The following is an 18,616-nucleotide window of genomic DNA, read 5'->3' on the forward strand; positions in this document are numbered from 1 at the left end:
TTAGTACATTAAAAGTGTGTTTCTGATTTGCTCGTATTTCTGTCTCAGGGCTGCTGGAGGAAGATCACTATTGACGATTGGTTGCCGTTTGACGAAAAAAACAATCTGCTACTTCCAGCGAGTGCCAACCAATCAGAACTCTGGCCTATGCTGCTGACTAAGGGAATACTAAAGCTGGCCAGTACGGAGTAAGTACATATTCGTTATCATTATCGTTATGATGAGTGCTTTTGTCACCCTGAAAAACATCATGCTATCGAATAAAAAAACGTGAGTTCACCTGCGTGGTGAGATAAGGTCGAGACGGTACTCTGCCACGTCACTTTAATGCCTCAAGTTGAATCGACGAGGAGAGAAAACTGTGAAATTGTGCACTTAATTAATAGCTGCTGGCCTGCTCGAACGCAGCATCCCGTGAGGCGCAATTAGGGCATCAGCCATCTGGATTCTTCAAGAACTAGAAAAGAGAACAGAGGAGCAACAGGCCACACACATGCACACACATCCAGTTACTTGAAACTGCCACGTAACGAAGTCGAACGCTTCGATTCAGTTCCACCGGGTTCACTTGTTCGTCTAGCTCATTAGATTAGCCCACAAGTAGATTTAGTCTTAATACGAACACCAGTAGGACATATAGAGAAACTGCCCACAGTTGTATCAGCCTTAAAGTGATGGTTTTTTAGCTTTGTCATTTGCTGTTTTGCGAATCTTTTTAGGATGGTGCAGGATACCAGCAGAGAAATAGAAGAGTTCAGCGTCATCCACTGTCTGACCGGATGGATCCCGGAGTTCCTCCCGATTAAGTAAGACCCAACTACAACTTGGATTATTCTGTTAATTTGTCATTTATTGTTTTTAGCTATGTTTATCATGTGTAAACAGTTCACTGAACCTACCAAACAACTCATTAAACCACCCAATTAACCAATCACTCAATCAGATCAACAAACATCTCATCAAACTATCCAGTCAACCAATCAGTTCACTGAACCAACCAAACATCTTATCAACCTCTGTAACCAACCAATTACCCAATCTTCTAACCAGACCAACCAAACAACTAGTCACTCACCAAACCAATCAAACTCATCAAACCACCCAATAAACTATCACCTAATCAGATCAACAAACATCTTATCAACCCCCCAACCATTCACAAATCAGTCTATCACATCAAATCACTCTATCAACCAATCAGTTCACTGAATCAACCAAACAACTCATCAAACATTGACAAGATTGACAAACATTTCATCAAAATACACAATAAACCAACTAAAAAACTCATCATCCCCCCCAATCCAGCATTTACCCAATCAAATTAACACACATCTCATCAAAGTACAAATTCAACCACTTACCCAATCAGTTCCTCAAACAACTTAATCAACCAACCAATAATATTTCCTCTGCCTCAGAACCTTGTCTAAGAATAAAAGTGTGTATATTCACATGAAGTGTAAACACATTCTCTCTGTTTACATGACACATGTTGGGTCCATGGCCAGGTGATTATGACTGTGATTTTTTTAACAGGGTGTGGGATCCTCCTGTATGTTGTAGCTAGAACAGTGTACGCCAAGCAAAACTGACTAGAGGCTTTATAAATCAAACTGCAGGGTACTTCAGCTAAAAGTCATAAGGTTAAAAATAAAGGCCCAGTTGGTTCTTTATTTGTCTTTAGTGGCGAAAGGTGCAGGATGATAAATTTGGCGCGATTGTGTACAGTGTATTGATTTCAGAGACATTATGTTTTCCTCTAATTGCTGTTCATTGATTGATGCGCTCGCTGTTCATTCAGCTGGTTAGCTTCGGATCATTAATCCCCTCAGCAGGATATTAATCGATACAAAACCGGTGGCGTGCGAACAGGAACCATAATCTGATTTAAAGGCTACCACTGCTAACCCTCAAATGCTCAGGTGTACACATGAAATCATTGTTAGTCGCTCTGGATACGGATGTCTGCCAAATGTAAATGTAGTGGCTCAGGATACTGGCAGTTCTGTAGGTTATATACTTTTTAGAGATTGGTGAGTAACCGTTGGTTTGGTCAGCAGGCCCAGGTCAAGGTACGTCACAGAGATATGGGGATACCTGAAAGATACCATTCCTAAGTTTCAGCCGACGGAGGAGAGCGCCGAGGAAGGACGGCCATCAATCGACTTAACTGCCACCGGGGATTCACCAAAAGAGGCTAACAAAGAAAAAGAAAGAGGTACTGGAGAAGATATGTCCAAGAGCAAGCATGCACATACAGCGTGTATCATTTGGGAGGTGGAAGCTCAGTGGTTAAGGTTTTGGGTTATGGATCAGAAGGTCAGGAGTTCAAGCCCTGGTATCACCAAGCTGCCACTCTTGGGGCTCCTTAAACCTCAGGGGTACTATAACGACCCTGTGAGAATAAATTCACTCTACTGTTAAATTCATATGCCCTTTCTTTCTTTAGCTGCTAGCATTAACTAGCGGAAATCCTTCCCCAAGATAGAAAGACATATTGGATGTGTGTGTGTGCTGGTGTTGGTTACATTTATTCCTGTATATCAGTATATTGTGTTGTTATCCATGTCCATTGTGTAACATGCATTATTTACTCACAAAATGCTTCCGGGACATGAAATTTTAATCGACATGCTAAAACTGTCAACAAAATATCAATAATTTCGTCTCTGTGCTCCATTGGGCCATGTGCTAAGGTCAAGGTAAGCATTCTTGACAGGTTTATTAGCCAAAAAACAACAACACGGTTTGAAGGAAGCGACCCGACCCGCTCTCCGAAAGCATCCTCAGCTAGCATACATGAAAAACACACAAAACGACAGCTATGGGAAATTTGACACTGACGTACGAGAACGCTAAAGACGTATCACCGCGTCGCCTTGCGCCTCACGTCGAGAGAAAGAAAGAAAAGATTAGCGCTACCATATGGCTCATCTGGGTCATTAGCCTCAGTAGGTTAATGACTGAATTCCAGCATGCTAAAAGCTGGAAGGTCTGCTATTGAAAATCTCTCTCTGTGCTCCGTCTTTTCCCTCTCGCTCTTTCACTGGTGGTCGGTACCAATTAATCAGGCAGGGATTGTAACATGCTGTGGCATACATACACTTGGCACCAAGCCCTAGATCCTCCATGCCTCAAGGAATATCTCCTTGGCACGCTCGCGTACACATATAGCTCATCCTATTAATATTGCAGGAACATTTACAGTGCGTTTTCCCTTAGAACATGAAGAATAGGTCATCTCATTAACCCTAGAACCCTGTTCCATATATAATTTATTTAATTCTGTAAGGACTGGATACTCACCTGCCTCATCTGTAGAAGCAGGACCAGTGAATGCTCATGTGACATTCAGGAACAGAATGGATTTAGCTCCAGATGTTTCACTTCAGGCTTGTGTCATTGCCATTCTCTCTGATCGCTCAGTAGATACGAGCCGAGATCTTAAGCTACTGTTCAAACATCAGAATGCAGAAAAAGTGATTTGTGGCATAGTGGTCCCAGAAGATCTCCTGTTGATCAGAACATTTGCGGGCTGAAACGCTTTCTTGAGATTCGAAGGAACAGGATGTCTGCGGATGATCTACGACAGGTGATGATCACCTGATCTTCTGCATTCACTTTTATGGCATTTGGCAAACACCCTTATTCTGAGAGATTCCTTTAAACAAGCATGGACTTGAGGGTTAAGAGTTGATCAAGGGCACAGCCGTGGCAGCCAGTGCAGGGATTTGAATGTCCTCATGGACTTTAGAGGACCAAGGTTCCACTCCTGTTAGCCGAGACATTCAATAAGCTGCCCAATTGTGGTTCTTTCTGCCTTCAGTTTTGTCTTCAGTGCATGAAGAGCATCTGTGAAAGGGTTTGTTTCAAAAGCAGAGGATCCTGCGATACCCTGTTCAATCACATCCTAATGGCTTCATTTCAGATCTTTTGTGATGGTGGACTGAGGCAAAATAACAAAATTATTAGTCACTTTCCAAACACTCACAGACCCAATTTTGTACAATTCCATCATATAAACCCATATTTTTAGTCACAAAAACATAGAACATAGAAAACATATCGAATCAGAACCATTTGGTGCGTCAAACAAAAAACACAACAAAGAACACCTAGAACTGTTAAGCAGCTAGAGTCCTGTATCACACACAAGGCACAACATTCCTTCCCCAAAACTTCAGCAAATGGTCTCCTCGGTTAACAGATGTAAACGAACAGAAGACATTAGACTACTTTTTTGAGATGTGTTGCAGCAATGAAACTCAAAACAACCTCAATTATTCCTCCTTAAAATAGTATGTATTCTCAGTTTAAACAATGAATATTATTTTATTTATTTTTTATTGTGCATAGAATATTGATTTATGAGATTAGCATTTGGTTTTATTTACATTATACACAGCGTTCCAACTTTTTTTTTTTTTAAATAGGGTTCATGATTTGTTGCCCCTCCCAAAATGACAGAAATGCTCTGTTCCAGTACAGCATGTGCTATGGTTGTTCAATTACACATATGTACAGCATATGCACTGTTCTTCCGTCTGTCTGATATTTCTCTCACTCTCTCTCTCTTTCTCTTTTTCTTTCTATTTCTTTCCCTCGTGCCGGTCTAGGCAGTGGACCTCCTCCAGCTCCTCGGATAATCGTGTGTGCCAGTTTCCATCCATTTAACCTGCAGGAGAAGAAGACCTCCATGCTGGGCCAGATGGTACTCTCTTGTTTAATTCCACAAACATTGAAATACATTTGTTCCACAAGGACAGACTTTCATTCGCTCTTACAATAACCTTAACTCTTCTGGGAAGATGTTCCATTAGATTTTGTAGGGATTTGTGAGATTCCTGTCAGCTTCTTAGTAAAGTCAGGTTCTGATAAAGATGTGAGGAAGTGAGGAGGTCTGGGGTGGTGTTCGCATTCATCATAGGGTTGGATCTCAAAAGCAGGCCAGATCTTACAACCTATGGAAAGCAGATCTTCAAGGAGCAGGATTTGTGCACTTACGGTCATGCTGGAACAAGTTAGGGTCTCCTAGTTGAAGTCGAGGGCAGAATTTCATGCTAACGTTCAATTCGATGCTGCATTTAGCAAAAGGCATCAAAATCAACATGGCTGCTCAGAACATGGACTTGCTAGTGTTTTGTAACTTTAAATTCTATTGTAGATACATCAACATACAGACATATACGCCTTCATAAATCTAGAACTGTAATGTTTATTGGGTCAAAACATCAGTTAGCTTGCTAGCTTGGAGACGAACATGGTGGTGTCCAAGGTTTTTTTTTTTCCCGAGTTTCAATTTCCGAGACACATTTCGTAGCTTAGAATGGCTTTTGGGCAAAACCTCTGTAATATTTAGTTTAATCTAAAAAAAAAAAAAAAATCGCATTAAATAATAACAAACTAAATATTACATATATGATCATGTGGATATGCGGAAAATAAAATTACGTTTATAAATAAATGTATAAAAATAAAAAAAAGGATTGAATGAAAGAATGAACCATAGTAAAAAAAAACTAGCATGCTAGGTATTCCATGCTATTCCATGCATGCTAATGGGCAACACCTATGTTCACTTTTGCTAATTACTGAAAATGTTATTTTGTGCAAAATTGATCATATATTGGTTCTGGGTGACTTCTGGAGACTTTCCGAGACTTTCATAGAGTGTTGGAGACTTTTCTGAGATTTTCCCAGACTTTCGGAGAGCTCCAGAGAGGCTTCGATTGGTTTTCATTGTATTGTAGATTGTTCTTTTTGCAGAAAACTTGGCAAATAGGTGTGTGTGTGTGTGTGTGTGTGTGTGTGTGTGTGTGTGTGTGTGTGTTATTCAGGCAGACGCATCACAGACCCTGCGACAAAACGGACTCTGTCAGCTCTACAGCCACTCGATTCTGCTCACTCGTACCAGAGACTGCCCCCTGGTGGCCGTACCTCCCCTCGCACCTTATTCCAAATGTATCCGTACCCAGAAGGAAACTGATATTACAGACGAACCCAAAAGTGGGTCTGCGTAGATGTGTGTGTGTGTGTGTGTGTGTGTGTGTGTGTGAGACACACTGAAGTGTCCTCCAGCTACAATACTGTATAATAAAACATAATTATATAACAATGTGTTTGTTTTCCTGCAGAAATCCCAGTCGAGAGGCCTGAGCAGTACGTTGCGGTGGCAAGTCCTTTCATCAACTACAAACTCACACCCCTTATAATGTACGCTGTGTGTGTGTGTGTGTGTGTGTGTGTGTGTGTGTGAGAGTGTGTGAGAGTGTGATTCTGTTATTTAAAACTGTGATACTGTTTCTCTAATAGATGCAGGGTCTGGCTGTGTGTGCTTTGTGCTGAACAGTCGTGTGTGTGTGTGTGTGTGTGTGTGTGTGTGTGTGTGTGTGTGTGTGTGTGTGTGTAATTGAGCTAAGTACACTCCTGTGTGTGGGAGGAAGGGTGCATTTAGATATCAAGACCGCTATCAAGCTTCAAACATCGATTTGTTTGGCTGTCTTACAGAACATTCACCATTACGAGTCAATACACACTTTCATAATGCAAAGTCCATTATAGCGTCTGAGTGTGTGTGTGTGTGTGTGTGTGTGTGTGTGTGTGTGTGTGTGTGTTTGTATTGCAGTGATTCAAATATGCCTCCAAAGCTGCTTGTTCAACGACGCAACACATCCACCTCTAACCTTGATTCGTTTTCGGAGTCAGAAGAGAATGAGGACCGTGACTCCGCCCACCATGACGTCACTAACAACAACCACAAATCGGATGATTCTGAGGTACGACGACCTGCGTCTATGTGCTGAGCAGCTGAAAGTATATTTGTAATGGTTTTTGATGATATTCATGGAAGTTGTATTGGTTTTAATGGTTATAATGGAAATTGGATTGTTTTAATGGGAAATTTACTGTTTAAATGGTTATATTAAGAGTTGGATTGGTTTTAATGGTTTTAATAGGAATGGTATTGGTTTTAATGGGTATAATGGGAGTTGTATTGTTTTTAATGGTTATAATTGGAATTGTATTGGTTTTAAAGGTTATAATGGGAGTTGTATTGTTTTTAATGGTTATAATTGGAATTGTATTGGTTTTAAAGGTTATAATGGGAACTGTATTGTTTTTAAAGGTTATAATGGAAACTGTATTGGTTTTAAAGGTTATAATGGGAACTGTATTGGTTTTGAACGGAATATAATTCGTTTTTATGATTAGGGGGATTGTATCAGTTTTTAATAGTTGTAATGAAAACTGTGCGGATGTTCGGTTGTGGGGCTGCTTGATTGTGCCGATGTTCGGTTGTGCGGCTGCTTGGTTGTGTGGCTGTTCGGTTGTGCGGCTGCTTGGTTGTGCGGCTGCTTGGTTGTGCGGCTGCTTGGTTGTGTGGCTGCTCGGTTTTGCGGTTGTTCGGTTTTGCAGATGTTTGGTTGTGCACTCTGTTTTCTCTGAATTCTCTGAATGCATGTGTGTAAATGTGACACTGCTGGGAGGCGGCAGTGAACCCTGACAGCCTCTGCAACCCGTCTGTCCAGCACCAATGTCAGCAGAAGTCTCTCCTCCAGCGCATGCAGAGAAACCGAGGGAGAACAGAACACTGGTGCTGTTATGTAAAAAAAAATTAAGTAGAAAAAAGGACGGGTCACGTCCTCAACGGTATAAAAAGCAGCACAATTATCCTGTCAGTCATTAGGGCAGATGTCTCACTGGGGGTTTAGGAAGGACCGAGCAAAATGGATGGTGTGTGTGTTTAAGTGTGTGTGTGTGTGTGTGTGTGTGTGTCCAGCGAGCATGCCTTTTGTAATTTAAATGTAGTTTTGTAAATCAAGGAATTCTAGAAATGTGTGAAATGTCACTCTGCTGAAGCACGGTGGTGATAGCACTGAAATACAAAGCTCTTCTCTTCTCTTCTTCTCTTCTCTTCTCTTCTCTTCTCTTCTCTTCTCTTCTCTTCTCTTCTCTTTCCAACACACACACACTGACTCACAGCCTGTTTCTGACTCACTGCTGTCGTTGGTCAGATGTGGCACAGAGACGAACCCTTAATTGTCCTCCACATCTAAACGCCACAGTGGGATGACGCCTCAGGCTGTAGCACAAGGTTGAGGAAGAAAGAGGAAAAAAATACAATAAAAAGGTTTTAGTAACGCTGTTGCCATGGTGACACCTACTTTCTATCGCTTTAAACAAGTTGTCTGAAGGAACGCTTGGGAGATGCGGCGATCGCTCCACTTAATTAGTGGTTAAATACTGACATGCTAATCAGGCAGTGTGGCTAATCCTTACACCACCACACCTTCCTCAACTCCAGCTCCAACTCTAACTCCATCTCTCACTTTCCCTCCAACTCATTACCTTTCTCTAACTCCAACTCCAACTCCAACTCCAACACCCCCATACAACTCCAACACACCCATCCAACTCCAATTCCAACACTCCCTGCAACTCCCCCTTCAACTCCAACTCCAACACCCCTCCAACTTCCCTTCAACTCCAGCACTGTCATCCAACTCCCCTTCAACTCCAACACCCCTCCAACACCCCTCCAACACCCCTCCAACACCCCTCCAACACCCCTCCAACACCCCTCCAACTCCAAATCCCCATCCAACTCTAACACCCTCTCCAACTCCAACTCCCCATCCAACTCCAACTCCCCATCCAACTCCAACACCCCTCCAACACCCTCTTCAACTCCAACACCCCTCCAACTCCAACACCCCATCCAACTCCCCCTTCAACTACAACTCCAACACGCCCATCCAACTTCAACTCACTACATTTCTCCAACTCCAACTCTCCCTTTAGATCTTTTCTTCTCTTCTTCTCTTCTTCCAGCTTGAAGCTCTCTCAGCAAACCTTGTGGATGCGAACGATCTTTAACTCTTTAATGATTTGAGTGTACATTTGCACTCACAACCTTTTTCATCAATAATTTATCAGATCTTTATTATTATTATAATTATTATTATTATTATTATTATTTGTTGTTGTTGTTGTTGTTGTTGTTGTTGTTTACTCTGTATTTTCTTGTTCATCTCCTCCCAGGTTAAAGCATCTGAGAAGAGGACTGCCAAAAACGTCGCTGACGGTAACGCTCGCTTACAATATATTTTTTTTCTTTTCCCGCATGCACATTTCACGTACACGATACAGCCAAAAGTATCGCGACACCCGACTTTTCTGCCCGTTTGAGCTTCTTCTACAAACTGTTCCCACAAAGTTGGAGGTGCACCACTTTATAAGACGTCTCTTGACCCAGGAGATCTGAACTCCATGAAGGTCCATGAAGATCTGCTTTCCATGGGCTAGATGTGTGTGGAAGATCTTGAGTGGCCTCCTATAGAGCTCGAACTCTATGGACGACACTTGGGATGAATCTGAATGGCTAGAACACGAAATCTGGTGAAACATCTTCCCAGAAGAGTGGGGGTCTGATGGTGAGGTGTCCACAAATTCGAGTCCGTGATGATGTGACTACACTTCATCAAGTGAAGCAGCTGCCGACTCGGAAGCCGTCAGTGTTCTGATGCTAATAAGGAATCAGATGGTATCTGATGGCTGGAGAACTTTGCTATCACCATTACACGTTCTTTCTTTCTTTCTTTCTTTCTTTCTTTCTTTCTTTCTTTCTTTCTTTCTTTCTTTCTTTCTTTCTTTTCTCTCATTCTCTCTTACATGCCTGGTCTTTTCTTTTTAAATAGCATTGCACAAACAGACAGATACCCACCTACACACACACACACACACACACACACACACACACACACACACACACACACACACACACACTCTATCTATCCGATCGTGACTCTGCACTTGGCCCCTCATCACGACAGGCCAATTACATGCTTTCCTACGGAGCCTAGTGTGTTGCTAAGTAACACCTGGAGCAAGCTAAATGAAGTGGCCTCTGCTCTGGCTTCTGTGAAACATCTAAATTACCAGCAGGTCCATCGTCTTCTTCATCTCCATCTTTTCTTCTTCTTCTCCATCTCCATCTTTTCTTCTTCTTCTCCATCTCCATTTGTTCCTAAAACAACTTCTTCTACTTTCCCTCTTTTTCTTCTCTATTCTTTTCCTTCCTCTTCACTTCTACATCACTTCTTTAATTTACTTCATTGTCAGCCTCTTCATCTTCTTCTTCTACTGTTCCTTCTCTATTTCCTTTCCTTCTCTATTTTCAACTCCATCTTCTTCAACTTCTTCTTCTTCACCATTTTTCTTCTTCTTCTATTCTTCTTCTCCTAAATTCCTTGCCCTTCACTTCTTCATCTCATTCTCTTTCTCCATCTTCATCATCTTTTTCTTCTTCTCCATCTTTTGTTGTTGTTGTTGTTGTTCTTCTCCTTATTCTCTTTTCTACTCCTTATCTTCTTCTTTTCTTCCTTTATCTTCTTTTCTTCTCCATTCCTTCCACCATTACTACTCATTCTCTTTTCTTCTTTTCCAACTTCTTTCTTTCTTTCTTTCTTTCTTTCTTTCTTTCTTTCTTTCTTTCTTTCTTTCTTTCTTTCTTTCTTTCTTTCTTTCTTTCTTTCTTTCTTCTTTCTTTCTTTCTTCTTTATCATCATCTTCTTCTTCTCCTCCCATTCCTTTTATTTCTACTCTACCCCTTCACTTCTCCATATCATTCTCTTTTCTGTCTTCATCTTCTGTATCTTTTTCTTCTTCTTCTTTTTCCATTCTCCATCTTTTTTTCCATCTCTCTCTTTTCCTTGTTCTCCTTCCCTATTCCTTCTTTTCCTTCTCCATTTCTTCCTCTAGCTTCTTTTTTTTTCTTCTCAATTTCTTTCTTTCATTCATTCTTCTTTATCTAATTGTCTTTATCCGTCTCCTTCTTCTTCTTCTACTGTAGGACACATTTAAAGAAAGCAAACCAGACCAACAAATCCAGAATGCGCATCAAAACCTTGCTGTCTGTTACTTTTGTCATTGTCAGATGCTGATTCGGTTCCTGGAAAGGAAACCACACTGGTCCAGGAGAACTTCACTTTTACAGAAACCTGGATCCATATGGAAGACTTCATTAAGTGCTTCCAGTGAGGGTTCACCCACAGAAACATTTCATTACTCATGATAGCGATATTTAAAGACCAGCGTTTCTCCGTCATGTACATTTCACCTGATGCTTCCTGGATCTCTTAGGATGTTGCTGGTGTTTCACATGGAGAGCAGCTTCACTTACCAGTACCAGAAGTCAGAATATAAGGTATTGTCTTCTTCTTCCTCTGATTCTTCTTCCTCTGCTCCTTCTTCTTCTTCTTTTCCTCCCTCTATTCCTTATTATTCTCCTTCTCTATCTCTTATTCTATCTTTTATTTTCTTCTCCTCCCTAATTTCTGTGTCTTTTCTTCTTCTCCATCTTCTTCATACTCTTCTTCCCTTATTACTTTTCTCCTCCATTTCCTTCTCCTTCTCTTTCTCTGTCTTCTTTTCTTCTTCTTTTTCTCCTCTCGCTCCATCATCATCATCATCATCATCATCATCATCTACTTCTCCTCTATCTCCATTTTCTTTTCTTTTTCTTCTTCTTCTCCATCTTTTATATTCTTCTCCCTTATAACTTCTTCTCCTCCATTTCCTTCTCTCTCTCTGTCTTCTTCTTCTTTTTCTCCTTTAGCTCCATCATCATCAACCCTAACCCTAACCCATTATTATCATCATCATCTTCTTCTTATTCTCCTCTATCTCCATTTTCTTCTTCTTCTCCATCTTTTCATATTCTTCTCCCCTTATTACTTATTCTGCCCTTATCCATTTCATTCTCTTTCTGTCTTCTTCTTCTTCTTTTTTTCTCCTCTAGCTCCATCATCATCATCACCATAATTATCATCATCTTCTTCTTCTCCTCCTCTATTTCCTTCCTCTAGGTTTGGTTTGGGTCTCCAAATTCATGTAAAGGGAAAACAACTCTAAAACTCAGGTGTCCCACAATCCTGTGGAACATCTTCCCAGAAGATCGGAGCTCGTTATTGGAGTAAACGGAGCCTCCTCTTATATTCACTATTGTATTTCTTCTTCTCACTTTAAGGCACAAGATGAGAATCGCTGTTACTTCTTGACTGTGGACAATCTGTGGCCTACAGAGATCCTCATCTGTTACTCAGCACTGCTACACTGGGGAGATACCAGTCACGAACGTAAGATACACACACACACACACACACACACACACACACACACCTCTACCATATATGCAATATTTATCTCTTATGTCCAGGAAAGGATTGCGTTCTCAGACCTGGTCATCTGTGTGTTGAACCTTTCTCATGGAAGGACATCCAGGTTCATCCTCCCCTGCTGACCATCAACACCACATCCTGCAAGGCATCAGTTCTTACCTTGCCACCAGGGTATAAAACTCTTAATTCCATCCTCTTCTTCTCATCACCTATTCCTTCTTTGTCTACTGCTCCTCCTCTGTTTTCTTCTCCTTTATCTCCTCTTCTTCTACTATTCCTTCTCTATTTCCTTCTTCTACTTTTCTACTTCTCTTTCTTATTATTTTCCTTCTTCTCATCCCTATTCCTTCTTCTCCGACTATTCCATCTCCATCTTCTTCCACTTCCTCTTCTTCTTCTCCTCCATCTTCTTCTCATCCCTATTCTTTCTTCTCCTACTATTCCATCTCCATCTTCTTCCACTTCCTCTTCTTCTTCTTCTCCATCTTCTTCTCATCCCTATTCCTTCTTCTACTATTCCATCTCAGTTACCTTCTCCTTCTCCATCCCCATCTTCTTCTTTCTTTTTCTTCTTCTCATCCCCTATTTCTTCTTTTCCTACTAACAAAATTCAGTGGGACCCCTTCTCCTCTATCCCTCTCTTAACCTTCTTCTTCTTCTTCTACTATTAATGCTACTACTATTACACTTGAGAACATGGCCTGCACACGCTTGTCGTATTGTATGTTCCGTTTCTGCTATTGAAGCCAGCCTTCTCCGAGGAAACCCTCGAGAGAAAAAGTGATGAACCAGCCTGCTATTTCAAGCTCCATAGTGGCCTAAAAATGAGGTGGGCCTACATTCAGAGGTCAGGATGCTGACAAAAAGGGACCAAGAGGGAAAGAAAGGTCAAAGATTGGTCTATCACGTTCCAGAGGCATGGGTTTGCAACCTAGTTGTGGAATCAGAAGCGCCTGAGAATCATTATAGATTCAACAATTTAGATCTTCATTGACAGAGAAACAGCACATGTAGAATCATGTGGAGTTTCATTTGACACACATTTTGCAGAACAAGATCTCCAATGGTAATGGTGTTCTTTAATGGTAGTGTCCTCTTTCAGCATCCACACTGCAGCACATTGTCCAGGAACGATTTGAGGAACATGACAAAGAGTTCAAGGTGTTGATTCATCTATTAAATTCTGGAAAAACTAGTCTGATCCATGGAGGCCCTGGTTCAAAACGTACAGGATTTGAAGGATCTGCTGCTAATGTCTCAGCACCAGACCATAACACAATGTCCGAGGTCTTCTAGAGTCCATGCCCTGAAGATTCTGGGCTGCTAATGGGGGAACTTCTCAATAATATATTAGGCTGGTGGTTTTGATGCCATGGCTGATCAGTGTGCAGGATTCATCATGTACATACGCTAGCTTTCGTTTCTTTCACGGAATAGACATGGTGGATGCGCCCTTATGTTTTGTAAGCGTGAGATACACGTTCTGTTTCTATATTTTTTTCAGGCGTCATGTTCTTCGCATCCAAACCCGGGTGCATGTTTGTTTCCACATGCAGCTCTACAGCAAAACTGATTTCGTATTCGGAGAAGAAGAAGCGGTGATTCCTCACTTAGAAAAGGTATCCAGTTGTAGGAGTCGATTAGCATGTTTCGTCAACGTTACGATGGCGTTGTGTCTTAATACCCCAATTCCAAACATTTTGGGACTCTGAGTGAAATGTAAATAAAAAGAGAATGCAATGATTTGCGAATCTCATAAACCCACATTTATTCCCAATAGAACACAGAAATCATATCAAATGTTTAGGAAATGTACCATTTGAAGGAAAAACCCACAAACGCAGGTTAAATCTGCAAAGAAGTAGTCATGCGTGAACATGATCCAGAAACGCTGAAATCCCCTCAGAGCCAAAGGTCATTTAAAATGTATGAAAAACTGTTCTGTGGTTGGACAAAACACTACGTCCTCTGGACTAAATAGGAGAAGGACTATCCGGCTTGTTGTCAGCGCTTCGTTCCTAAAGTCGCATCACTGATAGTATTTTTTTTCCTTAAAATGGTAGATATTCTTAGTTCTTTGTTTTATTAAGAATAAAAGATTTGCATTCTGTGTTTATTTGCATTGTAAATGGCGTCCAGACTTTTTTGGAATTGGGTTTTGAACTATAAGGTTAACACCATTCGGAATCTTCTCATAACACGCACTTTCACGTGCTTTGCTTTGCCACCATTTAGGAAAGTCTGAGGTTCTGCGAGCAAGCTCGGTTGATCCTCACAGCTCTAGGTTCAAAGGTCAGATCCTTCTCGAACCCTGACGAACTCCCAGCAGCCACCGGGGCACTGCAGGAGACCGTCTGCCCTCCTTCGCTTAGCAAAACAGAAGCCAAAGATCTTTGGAGGGTGAGTGTTTTCGACTTGAACGTTACCTGCTCACACAGTCTTGCAACTGTATGTTGATCTTTATTGGTGCAGGTCTTCATTCAAGCGGTGTATCACATGTTCGGCTGTGCGTTGGGAAGAAAGCTGACATCTGAGGAACTGTTTGCGGTGAAGAGCCTGACTATCGACCTCACACCTCACTCCAGAAATGCAAAAGACGCAAGTATGTCTGGAGAAAACTAGAAGTGTCTTTGATACGTGGATACGGTATGATATATATGTGTGTATGTGTGTGTGTGTGTGTGTTTGTGTGTCATGTGTGTAGCAGATGGTGTGCCAGAGGGCTGGAGTGGTAGACAGACCACAGAAGAAGAAAACCAGGCGGCAACAATTCTGCAGGCCAGCTGGAAGGGTTACCTGGTGAGGAAAGTTCTGAACGCTGCAAAACCAGGTAACTTTTGGTAAACCAGAAAAATGTCTGCTCCCAAAACCTCCATCATTTTCCAGCTATCATAAGGATTATTAAATAAAAACCCATCACGCTCTTCAAAAAATAGCACAAGTAACCATCAGGGTTAGAGAATAATACGATCAGAGAGCACAGAGAATCTTCTAGATATCTCTTGCTGTGTGTGTGTGTGTGTGTGTGTGTGTGTGTGTGTGTGTGTGTGTGTGTGTGTGTGTGTGTGTGTGTGTGTGTGTGTGTGTGTGTGTGTGTGTATACATATAGGAACACATGCACTCGTGGCCTCCAGCTCACACTTATCAATTAAGATGCCAGTCACTGTAAGTGAGAATGACAACCTGGAGAACAGCATTTGTTTTTATCTCGTCATCCATCTGGATCTATCCCCTTCAAGCATCCGCTTCTTCTCATACTGACATGCTGAGAGAGAGAGAGAGAGAGAGAGAGAGAAAATCAAAACAGATTCTGGACAGATTGGAAAGCTACTTATAAATAACCCAGGCCCTACCAATAACCCCTAACAATATTTATAATGCCTAACCCCTAACTCAAAACCCCCTAACCGATATCCCTGTCTGCCTGCCCATAAACTCTAAATCCTATCCCTAATCCCTAATCCCTAACTCGTAATCCATACATTTTAACTCTTAAACTCCTATCTCTATTCACTAATCCCTATCTCTATCCCCTAACTCTAATCCCTAACCCTTAACTTCTATCTCTAATCACTAATCCCTAACCCCTAACTCCTATCCCTAACCCCTAATCCCTAACTCATAATCCATCAAATTTAACCCCTAATTTTAACCCCTAACAACTATCTATAATCCTTATTCACTAACCCCTAACCCCTAATCCATAACCCCTAACTCCTATCCTAATCCATAACCCCTAACTCCTATCCCTAACCCTAATACATAAACCCTAACACCTATCTCTAATCCTTAATCACTAACCCCTATACCTAATCACTAACCCCTAACCTAATCCATAACCCCTAACTCCTTTTACTAATCCTTAATCACTAACCCCTAACCTAATCCATAACCCCAACTCCTATCCCTTGTCCCTGACCCCAACCCTAACCTATAGCCTCTATCTCTAAACCCTAATTCATAAACCCTAAACCTTAACTCCTATTCCTAGACCATAAACCCTACCCATAACCCCTCATTTATAATCCCTAACTTCTATCCCTAAACCCTACCCATCACCCCTAATTCTAAACCTGACCAAATATCCATAACCCTGTCTACAACCCCAAACCCTAGAACCCTGAGGAAACCAATGCATGTGAAACATCTAAAGACCCTGTAAAACTCCAAACTGTCATTTTAAACCTCTATAAATACTGTATATTTTTTTTCTTTTTCAACTTCATCCTTTGTATTTGTGGTGGTGTTCAGGCTCTGAGGAGAATCAGAAAGTTGCCAAGACTCTGTTGGAGATGTGGGCTTCTGTGGAATCAGACGTAGAGGAGCATGCTGTGTCTTTACTGAGGTAAATTACTCATTTCACCATCTGCTGGTGTTCGTGTGTCTGCATACAGCTTATGGCTTTGTCGCTCGATTCACCAAACATGAACACGTATACATTCTGTGTGTGTGTGTGTGTTTTCTAGGTGCATGATCGCAAACGGCGAGAAGCTCGTGAACCTGTATCCATGCGGTGGAGATGAGTGGACTAAAATCAGCTTCACGGACTTCTCCGTCCCCGTCCATGAGACCACCAGCTCCTGGGTCCTGCTTTTTAGGTCATAATGCACCAGTCTTTGAATCATTCTTACACCAGGTGCAGTTCTGTAACACACACCTTTGTCCACAGGGAGGTGTTCCACGTTCCCAAAGCCGTCTTACTTGTTCCTAAGATCTTCTCTACGTTTCGCAGCCACCTTCACGTCATTGACAACGACACTGGGAAGGAAGTACCTGAGTTTCTCAACAGCGTTTTGCCGTTCACGTACACACCAAATAAGGTGTGTGTGTGTATCGTGTATATATTATACACACACGGATATTGTTTATTGTATGTATCACGTGTCATTTGTGTATAATGTATTACTTTCAGGCCGGATACACGTTCGTGGCGCACAATGGAAAAACACCTGTAGTGCCTGGAACGTGGCGACTGCGTCTGATTAGCTCTCGAGAGCAACCGGCTCAGCTGGCTAGAGAAAGACCAGTCAACAACTTCATAGTGAAGGAGTTCAAAGATTACTACTTACCCAACAAGAAGAACATCATCTGCAGGTCTGAGATTATGTACAGCCGGTCAAATACTGCATACAAATCTTTCAGTTTTACATTTTAGTAGAATGTAGAAGAATAATGATGTCACTAAATCTCAGTGAGCCAGTATAAAATCCCTTACCCATAAATCCTGTCCTATAACCCCTAATCAAATTCCCCTTATCCCTAATCTTTACATTTTACTCATAAGACCTATTCCTATCCCCAAACCCTAATCCAGAGTCCCTAATCCATAATCCATATTCCTAACCCACAACCCTTAACCCATATTCCCTATTCTTAACCCACAACCCTAAACCATAATCCCTATTCCTAACCCATAATCCCTAATCCTACCCACAACCCTTAACCCATAATCCTAATCCTACCCACAACCCTTAACCATAATCCCTATTCCTAAACCAAAACCCTAACCCATAAACCATATTCCTAACCCCAATCCCTAACCCCTATCCAAAACCCAATACCCTCTCCTAACTCCTAACTCCTAGCCCTAATCCATACCCCATAACCTCTAACTGGTAACCCCTAACACCCACTGTAACTCTATCTCTAACTCCTAATCCATAATCCCTAACTCCTATCATTAACCTCTAATCTATAACAATATCCCTATTCCGAATTTATAACCTAGAATGCAAAACAAACACCTTTCTTTAATCTTTCTTTAAACCACACCCCTACAGCTAACCCTTAACCTCTAATCTGTAACATATAACCGTTATTCCTGACCCCTAATCTCTAGCCTATAACCCATAACCCTAACCCCTAATCTCTAACCCCTAATCCATAACCCTTAATCTTTAGCCTATAGCCCATAACCTCACACCCTAACCCCTAATCTCTAACCCCTAATCCATAACCCTTAATCTCTAGCCTATAACGCATAACCCTCACCCCTAACCCCAATCCATAACCCTTAATCTCAAGCCTATAACCCATAACCCTCACCCCTAACCCCTTATCTCTAACCCCTAATCCATAACCCTTAATCTCAAGCCTATAACCCATAACCCTTACCCCTAACCCCTAATCTCTAACCCCTAATCCATAACCCTTAATCTCAAGCCTATAACCCATAACCCTCACCCCTAACCCCTTATCTCTAACCCCTAATCTCTAACCCCTAATCCATAACCCTTAATCGCTAGCCTATAACTCATAACCCTCATCCCCATAACCCCTAATCTCTAACCTCTAACCGACAACCCATAATCTATAACCCAACCCCTTCCATTAACACATAATCCATAACCCTACAAATGACCTATAACTCATAACCCTCCCACCCCCACAAACAACATACCAAACCCTGAAACCGTTTCCATGCTGCTTTATTC

General features: G+C 41.6%; 1 protein-coding gene across 4 annotated transcripts in view; it reads left to right on the top strand.

Moving 5' to 3' along the window:
- The window catches only part of adgb (androglobin), a 33,855-nt gene that overhangs the window by 5,893 nt on the left and 9,346 nt on the right, over positions 1-18,616 (top strand). For 2 of the 4 annotated variants that reach the window (XM_046874263.1, XM_046874266.1), the window contains exons 6-25: positions 49-188; positions 720-806; positions 2,061-2,221; positions 4,620-4,714; positions 5,841-6,009; positions 6,138-6,216; positions 6,629-6,779; positions 9,046-9,088; positions 10,940-11,039; positions 11,146-11,209; positions 12,032-12,140; positions 12,221-12,353; positions 13,687-13,801; positions 14,418-14,582; positions 14,655-14,784; positions 14,887-15,012; positions 16,434-16,527; positions 16,649-16,780; positions 16,852-17,002; positions 17,095-17,276. In XM_046874263.1, the coding sequence (XP_046730219.1) occupies positions 49-188; positions 720-806; positions 2,061-2,221; positions 4,620-4,714; positions 5,841-6,009; positions 6,138-6,216; positions 6,629-6,779; positions 9,046-9,088; positions 10,940-11,039; positions 11,146-11,209; positions 12,032-12,140; positions 12,221-12,353; positions 13,687-13,801; positions 14,418-14,582; positions 14,655-14,784; positions 14,887-15,012; positions 16,434-16,527; positions 16,649-16,780; positions 16,852-17,002; positions 17,095-17,276 (2,426 nt within the window). The remainder of the gene's footprint in view (positions 1-48; positions 189-719; positions 807-2,060; positions 2,222-4,619; positions 4,715-5,840; positions 6,010-6,137; positions 6,217-6,628; positions 6,780-9,045; positions 9,089-10,939; positions 11,040-11,145; positions 11,210-12,031; positions 12,141-12,220; positions 12,354-13,686; positions 13,802-14,417; positions 14,583-14,654; positions 14,785-14,886; positions 15,013-16,433; positions 16,528-16,648; positions 16,781-16,851; positions 17,003-17,094; positions 17,277-18,616) is intronic. The other 2 variants (XM_046874265.1, XM_046874264.1) reach the window with 2 other exon arrangements.

This window comes from Silurus meridionalis, chromosome 18 (assembly GCF_014805685.1).
Source record: "Silurus meridionalis isolate SWU-2019-XX chromosome 18, ASM1480568v1, whole genome shotgun sequence".
Taxonomy (NCBI): domain Eukaryota; kingdom Metazoa; phylum Chordata; class Actinopteri; order Siluriformes; family Siluridae; genus Silurus; species Silurus meridionalis.